The following is a 13,556-nucleotide window of genomic DNA, read 5'->3' as shown; positions in this document are numbered from 1 at the left end:
AAATTGGGGAATTCCCGGATCAACTAAATATTGGGAATCTAACACAAATATTGGGACTCATAAAGTTAGAGTAGGGTCTAGATCCCCTGGGACGCTGACGATGGTCATAGGGACTAGGGATAGAGTGACCTGGGATTAGGAATTTTTAATGTAGTGGAAGTGCTTTTATAACACTACATTAAAATATGAAAATTATGACCGTAAATGAGTGGGGAAAATTAAGATATAGATGTTCTAGTAATGAAATTCGTAATCCTAATGAGCCACCATATGAAGAACAAATTGCTATCACGACTCAACATTCTCCCCCGTTGAGAGGCTGGACCGATCAATGGTAGCTGCAGTGTTTGTGGGTTGAAGACTTGTTGGTAGATCATCTGAGGGAGAGGGTTCTACAGGAAGAACTGCCAATTTCTTGACGTTGCGCTTGTAGACACCTGAGGCTGTCTTCAACTGAACAGACCTGATGATTCCATCCTCACCTGGATGGACACTGATGACTCTCCCCAATTTCCATTTGAGAGGGGGTAGGTTGTCGTCCCTGATAACCACAATGGAACCTGTCTTGATTTGGTGGTCCCCTTGGGCCCACTTCTTCCTAACGTTCAGCTTGTTGAGATACTCCTTGTGCCATCGATTCCAGAAGTCTTGTTTCAGCTTCTGGATGTGTTGCCAAGAAGACAAGCGGTTGCTCGGAGTCTCGATGAAATTAGGCTCCGGCAAATTGATGAAGGTATCACCGATCAGGAAATGAGCAGGAGTGAGAGCTGAGAGGTCGTTGGGATCCGATGACATAGGCGTCAAAGGACGCGAATTCAGGATGGCTTCGATCTCGGGAGACAGTGTCGTGAGGTCGTCGAATCCTTCTCTCCCCTGGTGAGCCATGCTGGTCCCCTAACCCACAGATGATTTCGGAGAAATTCTGCTGGTGATTGTCCTCTGGAGATAGCGTCCGCTGGGTTCTCGTGGGTCCGCACATGTCTCCAGTCTCTGGCATTGGTCTTCTGTTGAATTGACATCACTCTATTCTTCACGAATGTTTTCAGCAATTCTGGTTTTGTGTTAATCCAGTGTAACACAGTTGATGAATCAGTCCAGAATACAGCACGGTTTATGTTCGTGTTTATGGTTTTGCAGACGGTCGAGTATAATTGAGAAAGCAAAAGAGCAGCACATAGTTCCAATCGCGGAATTGATTGGGGGTTTCTCAACGGAGTCATACGTGATTTGGCGCAGAATAATTGCGAACTCGTCTGGTCGTTGTTAGAGATTGTCCTAACATAGATGCAAGCACCATAAGCCTTCTGGCTTGCATCGCAAAACCCATGTAGTTGTAGCTCCTTGAGACTGTTTTGGAGCACCTTGCGTTGAAAAGCGAAATTGTTGAGAAGAGGGAGATCACGAGCAAATTCCTACCAGGTTGTCTCAATGTTCTTAGGCACGGATTCGTCCCAATTAAGATTGAGGCGCCACAGATCCTGTTTTATAAGTTTTGTCTGAACCACAACTGGATTTAATAATCCGAGAGGATCGAATATCCTTGCGATATCCGATGAAATTGTCCTCATTGTTGTTTTTATCCTCGTGGCAATAGGACACACTGAATAGATGATTTCATCTCGACTGAAATCCCATCGAACACCTAGTGTCTTCAAGGTTGAATCACCGCCGTGGAGTAATTGCAAGTTTACACTGGACTCCGGGAGTCCTTGAAGAAGTTCGGGATGATTCGAAGCACATTGACGAAGGTTAAAACAACCACATTTCAGAAGCGACATCAAATCATCGCGAAGATGCATAGCTTCTTGAAGAGTCTCTGCACCAGTGAATACATCATCGACGTAGAGATCTCGTTTCAAGATTCTTGATGCAGTTGGATATCTCTGCTGTTCATCTTCGGCCAGCTGCTGAAGACATCTTACAGCGAGATAGGGTGCGGAGGCAATCCCGAAGGTAACTGTCTGGAGTTCATAGGCTGTCAGCTGATTGTCGTTATCTCTCCAGAGAATTCTTTGGTATTTGCGATCTTCAGGACGCACTAGTACCTGCCGGTACATCTTCTCGATGTCTCCCGTTAAAACATAATTGTGAAGTCGGAATCGCAAGATGAGAGAAAAGATATCATCTTGGATGGTTGGCCCGACCATGAGCACGTTATTAAGAGACAGCTTGGAACTAGACGGGGCAGAAGCATCGAACACAACCCGTACCTTCGTGGTCAGGCTGGTCTCCTTGATCACTGAATGATGTGGAAGATAGAAGCCCTCTTCAATCTCGTTCTCCACCTTCTTCATGTGACCTAGTTGTAGATATTTTTCCAGTACTGCTGAATACTGCTTCTTGAATTCTGGATTCTGTTTGAAACGTCGTTCCAGTCCGTAGAGCCTCTGTTTCGCCTGCTTGCGAGAGCAACCGAGTTGATGCACCGTGTTGTTGAAGGGAAGAGCATTCCTGGTCACATGGTTGAGGAAATGTTCCTCAGACAAATTGTCCTGTTTGTCGGATTCATGAGATTAAAGCTAATCTTCAATCTCCCAGAATCTTTTGACTTCATCTAAGAGTGATAGATGATTGCATCTTGCAATTTGACAACCCTTGCTCGGTACGTTACCACCGATCACCCAACCGAACACAGTTTTTTGGAGGATAAGATCAGTCTCTGAAGTTGACGACAATTTGATTTGTCCGCCACTCAGAGCTGCCAATGAAATACCTGACCCAAGGATGAGATGCACTGCCGCTGGTTTATGGAAGTCTGGATCTGCCAATTTGAGATTCTTAGGAATATCCAGAAGATGTCGAGGTATTTGCTGATCAGGGGTGAGCTTGGAGATGATGGGCACAATGTGGAACTGAAGCTCCCGCTTGAAGTCATTGATGCACGATTGAATCACAGCAGAGATGAAATGGTGGGATATCGTGGTATTTTCATTGATGCTTCCCACTGGAATAGCACTCTTAATGTTCTTCAGCCTCAATTTTGATGCGAGGTCACTTGTAATGAAGTTGGCGGATGATCCTGTGTCAAGGAGTGCACGACAAAGCTCTGGTTGATGTCCGTCATCAAACACCTTGATGATCGCAGTGGTGATCAAGTTCACTGACATCTCCAGTTTGAATGTCCTCGCCACTGTTTTCGCTGTGAGCCCTTCATCTGATTGTAGTCATGCTGTTAGGGTTGATGTATTTGATGATGCTGCTGCTGTGGAGGCTTGGGTACTAGTCATTGATGAGCTGTATGAACCCGGCTTGTCATGGTGGAGAAGTGTGTGGTGAGATTTGTTGCATCTCTTGCATTTGAAGGTGCTGAGACACTCCTTTGTCCCATGTCCACGACTCAGACAGTTGAAGCACAAGCTTAGATTGGTAGCAGTTTTTTCGCGTTTGGGGACTGGCATTTTGAGGAACTCTTCACAATTCATCACCCGGTGTTCGCCTGAACAAATTCCACAATTCCGTTTGGAAGTGGTCACGAATACTTGAGCCTTGGGTTTAACCTGATTCTTTAAGTTTCTGGGTCGTTCACTTCTGGTTATTGGTGCCATTGGAGGTGGAATTGCACTTGAGCAGGTGCCACGGACTTCGAGAAATTCCAATAATAACTTGTGTGAGCACATCTCCTTATTTTTTAATTCGGTTTCCTACTGATGGAAGGTCTGGGCACTGATCTTGCATGATATCAAATGAATGATCCAGGAATCCCAAGTATCGACGGGTTCTCCAAGGTTTTTCAAAGCACTGAGATGTTGGCGTATGGTGTCAACTAGATCCTCCAGGGCTTCAGGGGTATCACGATGCAGGCTAGGGGTGGAATTTAACAGTACGATGTGTCTCAAGATATTTTTTCTCGGGTTGTCGTATTTATTCTTTAATAGACTCCACGCTTCCTCATAATTGCGTTCTGATCCTCCCATAGATGCTACGGCTCTCTTCGCTTTACCGGTGACATTGGCGAGTAAATATTGCAGTTTGTGTACGGTAGCGACTGGCTCATTGTAATGGATCATCGTCTCGAATTTATCCTTAAATTCGGCCCAATCCTCGATGCTGCCGTCGAATGTTGGTAAGTTTACTTTGGCAGTCTCAGCTGTTGTTGTTGAGGACCATTGTTTTGTCCAAAGGTGCTCATCATACTGTGGTCTAGCTTTTGGAAAGGCGTGCTACCACTTGTTGATGCTCGTTCTGCTTCTGCAGCTTTCCGCAATAACTTTCGGGCTAATGCTAAGCCTCTCTCAAAGCCAGACTCGATGTTGTTGACCTCTTCTAGGTGTGCTGGACTTTCTTCATCAGAGATCCTTTCCATTATTTTATCATGGATGTCGGGTAGGGCCTCTATGTGTTTTTTGAGGCTGTCGGTTTTTACCTCAACTTCATCTAGATCTGGAGTTTCGCGCACTGATTCGAGCCACTGGAGAAAGCTTGTCACACGTTGCTTCAGCTCATTTCGTCTACGTACGAGTGTTGTCAACGCAATGGGAGCCATGATGTCTGCGGTATCTTCAGATGGCGAACTGATGTTTTCACGTTGATCTGCCACGGTAACCCCGGATGATGATTGCCTGATAAGCTGTTTGCTTCGGTTACTCTTTGGAGGGTGTTGAATCGGCATTAGAATCGTCGGCATTAGAATCGTCGAGACCAACGAACGCGCAACCATCATCGGTTCATATAGCTGTTTTTGTGTGTTTCACAACCTCAGCGGTTCACCTTGAACTGGTCAACAGACAAACAACGGATGCATTCATCGCATCATATAAACGATTCACTGGAAGGCGAGGCATTCCAGCTGTCATGTACAGTGACAATGCAACGACATTTGAAGGAGCAGCCAACGAACTCAACAGACGCTACAACCAAGAATCTCCAGAAAATCAACAAATTAGAGCTGCTCTTGCCTTCAACGGAACCCAGTGGCAATTCATCCCACCAAATGCTCCTCACTTCGGAGGCGAGTGGAAGGTCGCTGTAAAGTCAACCAAGTATCATCTACGACGAGTGTTGGGAACAACAACGTTAACATACGAAGAGCTCAACACGATCCTGGTACAAATCGAGGCCTGTCTCACTTCACAGCCTATTGTTCCGATGAGGGATGACCCAGATGACCTTCAGGCTCTCACACCAGGGCATTTCCTCATCGGAGAACCTCTTCAACTACTCCCAAAGCCATCTCAACGCAACACAAACATCAACAAAATCACACGATGGACTCTGGTGACCCAGAAAATACAACAATTCTGGTCGAGATGGTCCAGGGAGTGTCTTCAACGTTACCACTCCATCTACAAGTGGAATCAACAGCAACGCAACATCAGGGTGGGAGACATGGTCCTGATGACCAATGATGATCTCCCTCCAGCACGTTGGCCACTGGCACGAGTCATTGCGGTAAGGCCAGGGGCTGATGGACTAGTGAGAGTCGCAGAACTGCTCACAGCAACACCAGAGATCTCAACGAATCCAGATGGATCGCCATCAACGCAGAACATTCCGGTTCAACGACATCAATACACCAGACCAATAGCAAAACTTTGCTTCCCACCAACGGACCCAACACCAGCAGACCAACAGGATGACAACTAGAGACTACCATCAACAGAGAATTCATCATGCATGATGAATGCGGGCGGGATGTTTAAACTAGACATAAAAAACGCCCCCCAACTCAACGACAAGTGGTCTATTAATTTCGGATACTTCCGGGGTTCATCGAGTCACTGGTCATCCGTCTCGGTAATGAACTTGAGACCCCCCCATATCAGTCTTGCACCGTACAGTCAACGTGTCAGTCAACGTAATATTATCTTTTCGCTTTCTTCAACGACTCTCAACGTAATTTTTGTAATTTAACTATCAATGATTTCACACGGGTGAACTTCAACGAACTTTGTAGAATTTTGTATAGTTTTTACCACTGGTGACGATTAAATACGAAGTTTTTATAAATTAGTATTTTTGTGCCTTCACCTCACCCTCATGACACCTATTCCAATTTTCCGACGCCCGACCACCCAAAAATCACGTTCCTCAACAAACAGACCTTTCTTGTTGTAAATTAAATTTACAATAAAAAAGATCTCTTGACAAAATACGGTAGGCGTACTGCATCATGAGATAATTATCATTTAAACAATCATCTCCGAAATGCCATGGGGGATGTCCGCGGTTTTCAGAATTTTGCCCCCAAAAAACACGTTTTGACAATTATCGTTTTTAATCACCCCAGCGCCACCCCCCTCGAAAGGATTGTCTTGAAATATCTTTCCCCACCCCCCTCTCTCTCACTCTCACTCGCTAGCGGAATGGAACGTCCGGCCGAGGAGAAGGGCAAGCACGCACACTGCTTACCCGCGGCACACGGACGGAGAGCGGCGTAATGCTCGCGCCCCATTGGCCGTTCTTTTCACCCCCATATCTCTGCAGGGGTGCGTCCGAGCGAAAAGTGGGAAAGGACTTTTCTGCTCAAAATCACCCCAGAAACATGCCTGTTTACCATTCGCCTCGTTTCTCAGAGCACCCTGTATATCCTACTAGTACGCCCCTCATTCCTACTGCCCTGAACTTTGGTCCCGTCTTTCTTTGTACTTTCATGTACGCTAAGCTGCCGAATCTTTTAATTTGATCAATCTCGAAACTATGCCTGGGTGCAAACTCTTCCAGTGGGGTTTTCATTTCATTTGATTTGTGTGGGGTTCGATTGTACGCATACACCGCGGCAGACAGGGCCAGGTCCCACATGTTTTCGGGTAATTTCGCGTTAAACATATAGGCTCTAATCTTTTTCTGGATTGTCTGATTAAACCGTTCCGCGACCCCATTATGTTCAGGAGTATCAGGACTCGCCAATTGTAACTCCGCACCCAAACTCTTCGACACTTCGATTGTATGACCTCCGGTAAATTCAGTACCTTGATCTGACCTAAAATAACACACCTTCGCATCATGACCCAGTAGATTTCTACCACTCCTAACGAACATTTCCATACACTGACCCGTTTGATTCTTTGTTCTCATTGGATAAGCCATAGCAAATCTGGATTTGTCATCTATGAATACTGAGATAAACCTGTATCCTTTCGGATGAGAGGTTGGGGATATTGGTCCCATCACATCCGAGTGTATTACTTGTAAGGACTCCGTAGCTCGAGTTCTTACTTTGGGAAATGATAGTTTATTGAAACCCGATGACATACAAACTTCACAATCTAGTAGGGACTCATCAAAGATCGCGTCTTTCAGTTCTGTGTTCTTGGAAAATCTTAATTGAATTGCTTTGAGATAGGCTATTGACGCATGCCCAAATCTCGCATGCCATAGCGCGGCTATATTCGTTTTCTGAATTTTATTCTCGTCGTCTGTGAAAGTATCAAGATTTCCTCTATTTTCTTCACATCGAATTTCAGCCGCCTGATTTATTTTCCTGTCCCAGATTGGACAATCAAAATTTGATTGCACCAGTTGCTCAACCGTTAATTTCGTTACCCTTTGATCTTTAGCGTTTTCGCCCGTTTCTTCTCCATCTAATTCTTTATTGTTACTTCCTGTGGATTGGTCCTGATTCCTGTCTTTTTCCCCTTTTAGTCCAGCTGTAACACTTCGCGTAATATGGTTTCCCGTCTCCGCGTCATTTCCTACCATATTTACTATTACTTTTCGGTTTACCCATTTTTTCCGACTTGCTGCGCTTTTATTTTGTTTGTTAATTTCCACGTCAATTATCCAGTACGGTTTTCGATACACCCCCGAGATGAATGACTCATTAGATTTTGGATCGAACACGTCTATTTGTTTGTCATCTAAATAGATTGCTAGTCCCATCTCAGCGAACCGTCTTAGCGACAGCAAGTTAGCTTGAAGGGCTTCCGCGAACAAGACTTCTGTTCAAAATGTTATTTGGGACCTGGATCGGAGGGGATCGGGGTGGGTGAGAGCGAGCAGCCCAAACAAAAAAAAACCCACACTCGGCGCGTTTCACCACAAGTCACTTTCTTATTCAATAAACTTCATCACTTAACAATACTAATTATAATGTAATATTGATGAGCAGTCCGTTATCACAATTAGAGATAATTATCTGAGCGGTCAGAAAAAGGCGGTTGAGATCAGAGCGATACCGGGAAAACGCGTGTTGCAGACTAAGCAATCCGGGAAAAAGTGAACGAGCGATTCGCCCGATCGATGGGACGGCTCGATTTTCGGATCCTCGTAGTTGGTGGTGGGGGCAGCTTTCCTATGCAGGATAGCGAGGAGCGGTCCCGGAAGTGGCGCCCCATCACCGAAAAAATGTGAGGTAGGCTCATGGCAACGACCGATTTGTTTTGGTCTAGCCTAACGGTGAGCTGACATGCTTGTGTTGGTGAGGACCTGCCGACTACCAGGAATTCCAACAACTTCGTTTATCACATACTTTTGTCCGTTTAACAATTCTATTTCAATCTCGCCCACTCCCTCCGTTCTTAAGTCTGCCGTCTCATTTTTGTTAGTACATTTAATAATTCCTTTATTTTTCTCATCGAGCGATCTGAATATTAATTTCGAATAGGTCAAATGTTCCGTTGCTCCTGAGTCAGCTAAGAACTTTGTGATAAATTTACCTTCCTGATTTTGTACGTCAATGTTCAGCGCGTTCCCCTTGTTTAATTCAATATTGTTTAAATGATTTGACTCACCCTTGTCCTTGTTCAGCTCCATATTCGCTTTCGCCTTTCCTTGGCTACTTGTAGCTCCATAGCTTCCTCGTCCCCTCGTTCTGTCGAATCTCCCCCTTTTTGCTTTCCCTGGCCCATTCTCATCCTTATTTTCTAACCTCCTTTTGAGCGCACCGAATACCCTCCCAGATCCACGGAAACCACCTCTGCCACGTGTATTATTGAACTTATACAAAGGCTTGTAACTATTCTCACCTGAGTCGGGACACTCGATTCTGGTGTGCCCATACTTGTGGCATTTGTAGCACAATTTGCCCTTCCCTCTTCCTGGGCAGTCCTTCCCGATGTGCCCTTTATCGCCGCAACTGTAGCACCGTATCTCACCCTGTGCCAGATTTGCGGTCTTAACCTCGGCCAAGTTCGTTCCAGTCTGTTTCCTGGTAGCCTCTTCCTGCATTATTACAAGTTTCAACTGTTCGTACGTTGGTGGATTTTCACCTTTAATTTTCGCGGTAGATTGCAAATATTGTACCATTGGTACTGCTTTGATAACGGCATTATTGAACGCGTCTCTAATCTCTTCGGTGGACAAAGGGTTCGCGTCTTCTGCCAATTCGTATTTACGAATGGCTTCCTCAAACTTCTCACAAAATTCCGTCGCTGTGATTTGACCTATTACATATTTCATTGTGGAAATTTCTTGTCGTATCGTTTCCGATGACACGTTGCTCTCGAAACTTTTTATTTCCCTGATCTTGGCTAGAATTTCAAGTGGATCTTGAATATTTATGACTTTTGAGTGATAATTTTAATGGATGTGGTTTATCAAAATGTCTCTAACTTTGAACTTCTGCTCTTCGAATATCCTCTCATCTTTTACAAATTCAAATTTCTCGTCCAGAATATGTGATAATCTTTGAGCCCTAACTTCCGACTTGAAGAAATCATAGAAATTTTTGAATCTAGTATTCGTGTCTAGCTTATAGTCCCTCCTTACTGCTGACCCTTTGTCCTGATTCCCACTACTATTTTGGCTTACTATCTGAGAGTTAATCTCGTTAACTTGCCTTTTGATCAGATCCCTTGTTACCTCGTCCAGTTCATTATTTTTATTATTCTGATCCGTTACCTGTTCTGACTGGTCCTCTGACTCAGTCCACCTCATCAAATTTTCCAAATTCTCTTCGATTCGTGTCGTTCTCTCATCGATCTTGGTGATTTTCTCGTCCCTGCGAGTCTTCAACTCCCTAACCTCCAATTGCAACTCGCCCATCCTTGACCACATAAGACTGGTCGTATTGGACTGTAGTTTTGCAATGTCTTTCAGCGTTTCCAGTACGCTGTTCAATTTTCCAATTGTGGTTTTTAATTTATCTTCCACTGCAATATTTGGTTTTGTTTGGTTAGAGTTTCTTTCTTTGGGATCTTTTTGGGTTTCCGGTATTATGGGTTTTATTACTACCTTTGGCTCAAGGTGTTCGATTTTTGTTACTAGGGGTTTAGCTTTACCTGACTTGAGAGTATTTAATAACACTGGGTTTCCTGCCCTTCCAGTTCCCTCGTATCCGTCCAAATTCTCACCGACCCGTCGAATTTCCTCACCCTCGTCTTTACTCACCACGTCCTTTAACCCTTCGTGTTCCCCAGTCTTGGTCTGCGGATGTTCATGCTTTGTGGGTACCATTGATGGTATGTTCATTAGAACACATTGCTCGTGTCATTCCTCCACGGCTCCCCACTGAGCATCTGCTAGCATCTTAGCCCCTGTTAGTTTATTTAAAACAATTTATTATTATTGTTTGTGTTGCTCTTCTGCAGAAAATGTTGAACACAAACGTAATCCGCATTAGAGCTTCGAACAGAAATAAGACACGGACACAATGACTCATTCATGCTCGAAGGATAATTAGTTTCATCCACCGAACATCAAGTGGTTTACTCTTAATCATCCTTGTAGAACATCCCGGTTAATGAACTCTGAAATTTGGTTCTTTTTAACCGTTTGTTTAACAGACCTTTTCTTTTTTTATTATTATTTATTAATATTTTTATTCTATTGTGTCTTTTATTATGTGAGCGTGTTTGCCGGCCAACATTTTCACTGACACTTTCTTTTATTTTATTTAACACCGGTCGTTACTCATCCACCGTTTTAATTCCACTCACCGATCTTGTATTTTATATTTTCCAGCTTGATTGTTAGCGTATTGTTGTCAACGCAAATTATCGCGTCCTGCCCTTTATGAAGGCTGTTTAAGCCAAATATTTCTGTTAGCTCATCCCAGAGCTTCCTCAACGTCTCACCTGTGATAATTTTTGGGTTAGTTTATTTAGACTTTTGTTCTTTCCTTCGAACTGTCTAATTTTCCATTAAAATCGAATTATCTGTCTTTCTGACCCAACTTGTCTATTTTATTTATTTATAATCAATCCTTTTGATTTTCTACGTGACCTGGCAAGATTATTTATTTCAGTTAATTTCTTTAATTTTCTCTTGTTACGGCCCTTTTTTGTTCCATCGAAATATTTTTCGCCCCTTGCCTCATTCCGGCACTGGTTTTCTAACCACATATCCCTCCGCGCTTCCATATTGCCCGCCTGTTGCTGAGGGAACTACTTTCCCATTCCCTCTCCCCTATGACGCGTTGGTTTTCCCCCTTGCCCAACGCCCACCGCCATTTTTCCTTTCTGGCGTCCCCACCGTTCCCGCCGATTTTATTTAGCGTTTTTCCCCACTTTTCCTTCACTATTTTCCCCACTTTTCTTATTCTAATCACTTTTTATTCTTATTACTTACTCATCTTTTCTCCTCGTTTTTTCTCTCGTCGTATTCCTTTTCACTAGGTTTCGCCACCGATAACCTTTATTTTTCGCGCACTAAAGCGTGCCTGGGCCCATAACCTGAAGGGTTATAGGTAGTGAAATGAGTATAGAGTTATTTATTGTAACGTGTATTTATTCCTGCTCGTCTTCCAATCTTACACTCGCCACGTGTGGCGTATATTGCGCAACTGTGGACGCGCCCGTTGCTCGTCGAGTTGGGACGTAATCGGCGCATGCGCACGGTCACGTCCATCCACGCACTGCGCATGACAACGGTCATGCTTGTCTGTGTGTGTATGGGTGAGAATCACGCCGGGCGTCATTCCAACAAATAATATGATGGAATGAGAAATGAATCGGGAATATATTTTTTAAATAATGAAATTGTAACTCCCTTTTTACCGAATTTTTTTCCACGTCCAACGGTGGGAAAAAATTCGGGGGGGGGGTGGAAATGGCCGATATACAGCGCCTGCCCCACGTTGGGCGCCAATTTGTGACCTTTGTCTTAATTCTTATTAATAATTAGAGGTCGGGTCAGAAACAAGAACAAATGAGGGTAAAAACTGTTAATATTAAATAGGTTTATTCAAAATGATAATTAATACTAATTTACACCGGTTTTTCTAAATTATGATTACAAGGAATAATGCCTGTATTCTAGGATTCTCAGGGGTGAGGGGCAGGCAAGTCACTTGTCGGACCACATTTTATATAATACGAAAGGGGGTGGCTCTAACATTTACTAGAAAAAAGGGGAGAATTTAGGGAACCGATAATCGTCAATAGACTAATATAAATAATAATTGTTAAAGTCGAACATGAGTTTAATTCGAATTCAATTTGTACGCCATTTTTGCCAAACGTCTACGTCACTTGTTACAACACAGCTGACCCCTGACATCTTTTTTGAGCACAGTTAATATGTATGTGCCCTGAGAGAACCACGGAGAAAACCACGCGTTGTTCTGTATACTACGATCAAATAGTAGATCCATTTATTATAACGTGGTAATTAAAGAATCGTAATTAAGAGATATGGATTCAAGTATAATTTCATCTAAAATACCCTCTACAGCCTACCAATCCTAACAGGTTATGAGCCCAGGAGCTAAATAAATAGTGTATTTTAGTGAGGTTAAAAGGTATGCCACGTGCCTCCCTTACTATTTGACTCTATATACATATATATATTTTTGTTTGTTGCGTATGGAATACGCAGAATATACAAAAAAGATGTTATCGCCAGTTATTCTCATTTTTCCGGATTAAAGGAATTCATTTGATTTTTATTGACACCCAAATTCTGCTTTATTGTAATTTTAATGCTCAACGCGTCTGCTTTCTAAATTGTTTTATTGTTTATTAACCTCAATTCTCCAAATCTCCAGGGGAATCCCCAGTTGTCTGTCCCCAACCTGGAGAAACACCTCTACCTGCTCCTGCTTTCCTGCAGATACCTCTACCTGCTTCCCTAGCCTCACTCAAGGAGGTCCTACCCTAGTTGTCCTCTTCCCACTCAACTCGGCCAACCTGCTATCCTCTCTCCTCTAATGATGGTTACTTCCCAACTACCTGCGCCCAATAGCATATAAGCCGGACATTTTTCAAAATTATTCAGTATCACCGCATCCGTCACGGCTCTGTCTAAATACCTCTAGTGAATAAACGGAAAGTAAAAAGGACAAAAGTGTTCCACCCGATTTTTTCCAAGTCTCCCGGAATTCGCCCGTCACATCCTTTCCACACATTCATCAAGATCCATTAAACATTCAATTCAATAACTACGAAAAAACTGAATCAACTGCACAAAGAACCGATTCGGCGTGCAGTAGTTAGAGTTGAGATTGTTTCTACAGAGTAAAATTCTAGAATTTACAACTCTAGAAAATTCAAAGTTAATTGCAATCCTCAACCCCTAAAATTGTTGCTGAGTTTTATCGGTCATCAAAAGATAATGTCTGGTATCACAATTAGTGGTGCTCGTATCGAGCCGCTCTCAAAAGAGAATTATGATACCTGGAAAATGCAGGTTGAAGCCCTGCTCATAAAGTGTGATCTATGGGAGTATGTGGCTGGGAGTAC

General features: G+C 43.5%; 5 protein-coding genes across 6 annotated transcripts; 1 reads left to right on the top strand and 4 right to left on the bottom strand.

Moving 5' to 3' along the window:
* Nucleotides 1-815: 815 nt before the first annotated feature.
* Nucleotides 816-3,107, bottom strand: LOC135169383 (uncharacterized). The gene is made up of 3 exons (XM_064134332.1): nt 2,550-3,107; nt 1,417-2,492; nt 816-1,347 (listed from the first exon to the last, which is right to left on the bottom strand). The coding sequence occupies exons 1-3, from the start codon at nt 3,105-3,107 to the stop codon at nt 816-818; spliced, it is 2,166 nt and encodes a 721-aa protein (XP_063990402.1).
* Nucleotides 3,108-3,164: 57 nt separating this feature from the next.
* Nucleotides 3,165-3,617, bottom strand: LOC135169382 (uncharacterized). The gene has a single exon (XM_064134331.1). It carries the CDS (start codon nt 3,615-3,617, stop codon nt 3,165-3,167), a length of 453 nt encoding a protein of 150 aa, XP_063990401.1.
* Nucleotides 3,618-3,641: 24 nt separating this feature from the next.
* Nucleotides 3,642-4,483, bottom strand: LOC135169381 (uncharacterized). The gene is made up of 2 exons (XM_064134330.1): nt 4,135-4,483; nt 3,642-4,087 (listed from the first exon to the last, which is right to left on the bottom strand). The coding sequence occupies exons 1-2, from the start codon at nt 4,481-4,483 to the stop codon at nt 3,642-3,644; spliced, it is 795 nt and encodes a 264-aa protein (XP_063990400.1).
* A 1-nt stretch (nt 4,484) lies between these two features.
* LOC135169380 (uncharacterized) lies at nt 4,485-5,583 on the top strand. The gene is made up of 2 exons (XM_064134328.1): nt 4,485-4,493; nt 4,594-5,583. The coding sequence occupies exons 1-2, from the start codon at nt 4,485-4,487 to the stop codon at nt 5,581-5,583; spliced, it is 999 nt and encodes a 332-aa protein (XP_063990398.1).
* A 2,539-nt stretch (nt 5,584-8,122) lies between these two features.
* On the bottom strand, nt 8,123-11,636 carry LOC135169173 (uncharacterized). 2 transcript variants are annotated; one of them, XM_064133909.1, is made up of 4 exons: nt 10,815-11,636; nt 10,158-10,412; nt 9,778-10,028; nt 8,123-9,099 (listed from the first exon to the last, which is right to left on the bottom strand). In XM_064133909.1, exons 2-4 carry the CDS (start codon nt 10,345-10,347, stop codon nt 8,329-8,331), a joined length of 1,212 nt encoding a protein of 403 aa, XP_063989979.1. In that variant the 5' UTR covers nt 10,348-10,412; nt 10,815-11,636; the 3' UTR covers nt 8,123-8,328. The 2 variants fall into 2 exon arrangements, with proteins under 2 accessions (XP_063989979.1, XP_063989978.1); XM_064133908.1 differs by having other exon boundaries at nt 9,778-10,412; nt 11,446-11,636.
* Between the last annotated feature and the right edge of the window lie 1,920 nt (nt 11,637-13,556).

This window comes from Diachasmimorpha longicaudata, chromosome 14 (genome assembly GCF_034640455.1).
Source record: "Diachasmimorpha longicaudata isolate KC_UGA_2023 chromosome 14, iyDiaLong2, whole genome shotgun sequence".
NCBI lineage: Eukaryota > Metazoa > Arthropoda > Insecta > Hymenoptera > Braconidae > Diachasmimorpha > Diachasmimorpha longicaudata.
Note: the sequence above shows the minus strand (reverse complement) of the source record. Positions and strands in the feature narration are given on the sequence as shown.

Excerpts from the sequence above, each read along its gene's own strand:
- LOC135169382 (XM_064134331.1), bottom strand. The coding sequence starts at position 3,617 with ATGTGCTCACACAAGTTATTATTGGAATTTCTCGAAGTCCGTGGCACC.
- LOC135169173 (XM_064133908.1), bottom strand. The coding sequence starts at position 10,347 with ATGAACATACCATCAATGGTACCCACAAAGCATGAACATCCGCAGACC. Across the intron at positions 9,100-9,777 it reads CAGAGGACCAGTCAGAACAG|GAAGAGGCTACCAGGAAACA; the intron begins GTAACGGATCAG and ends GTAATAATGCAG.
- LOC135169383 (XM_064134332.1), bottom strand. The coding sequence starts at position 3,107 with ATGTCAGTGAACTTGATCACCACTGCGATCATCAAGGTGTTTGATGAC. Across the intron at positions 2,493-2,549 it reads ATCTATCACTCTTAGATGAA|GACAATTTGTCTGAGGAACA; the intron begins GTCAAAAGATTC and ends TCCGACAAACAG. Across the intron at positions 1,348-1,416 it reads AAGAACATTGAGACAACCTG|TCTCAAGGAGCTACAACTAC; the intron begins GTAGGAATTTGC and ends GCTCCAAAACAG.
- LOC135169381 (XM_064134330.1), bottom strand. The coding sequence starts at position 4,483 with ATGGCTCCCATTGCGTTGACAACACTCGTACGTAGACGAAATGAGCTG. Across the intron at positions 4,088-4,134 it reads TTTCCAAAAGCTAGACCACA|CTGAGACTGCCAAAGTAAAC; the intron begins GTATGATGAGCA and ends CAACAACAACAG.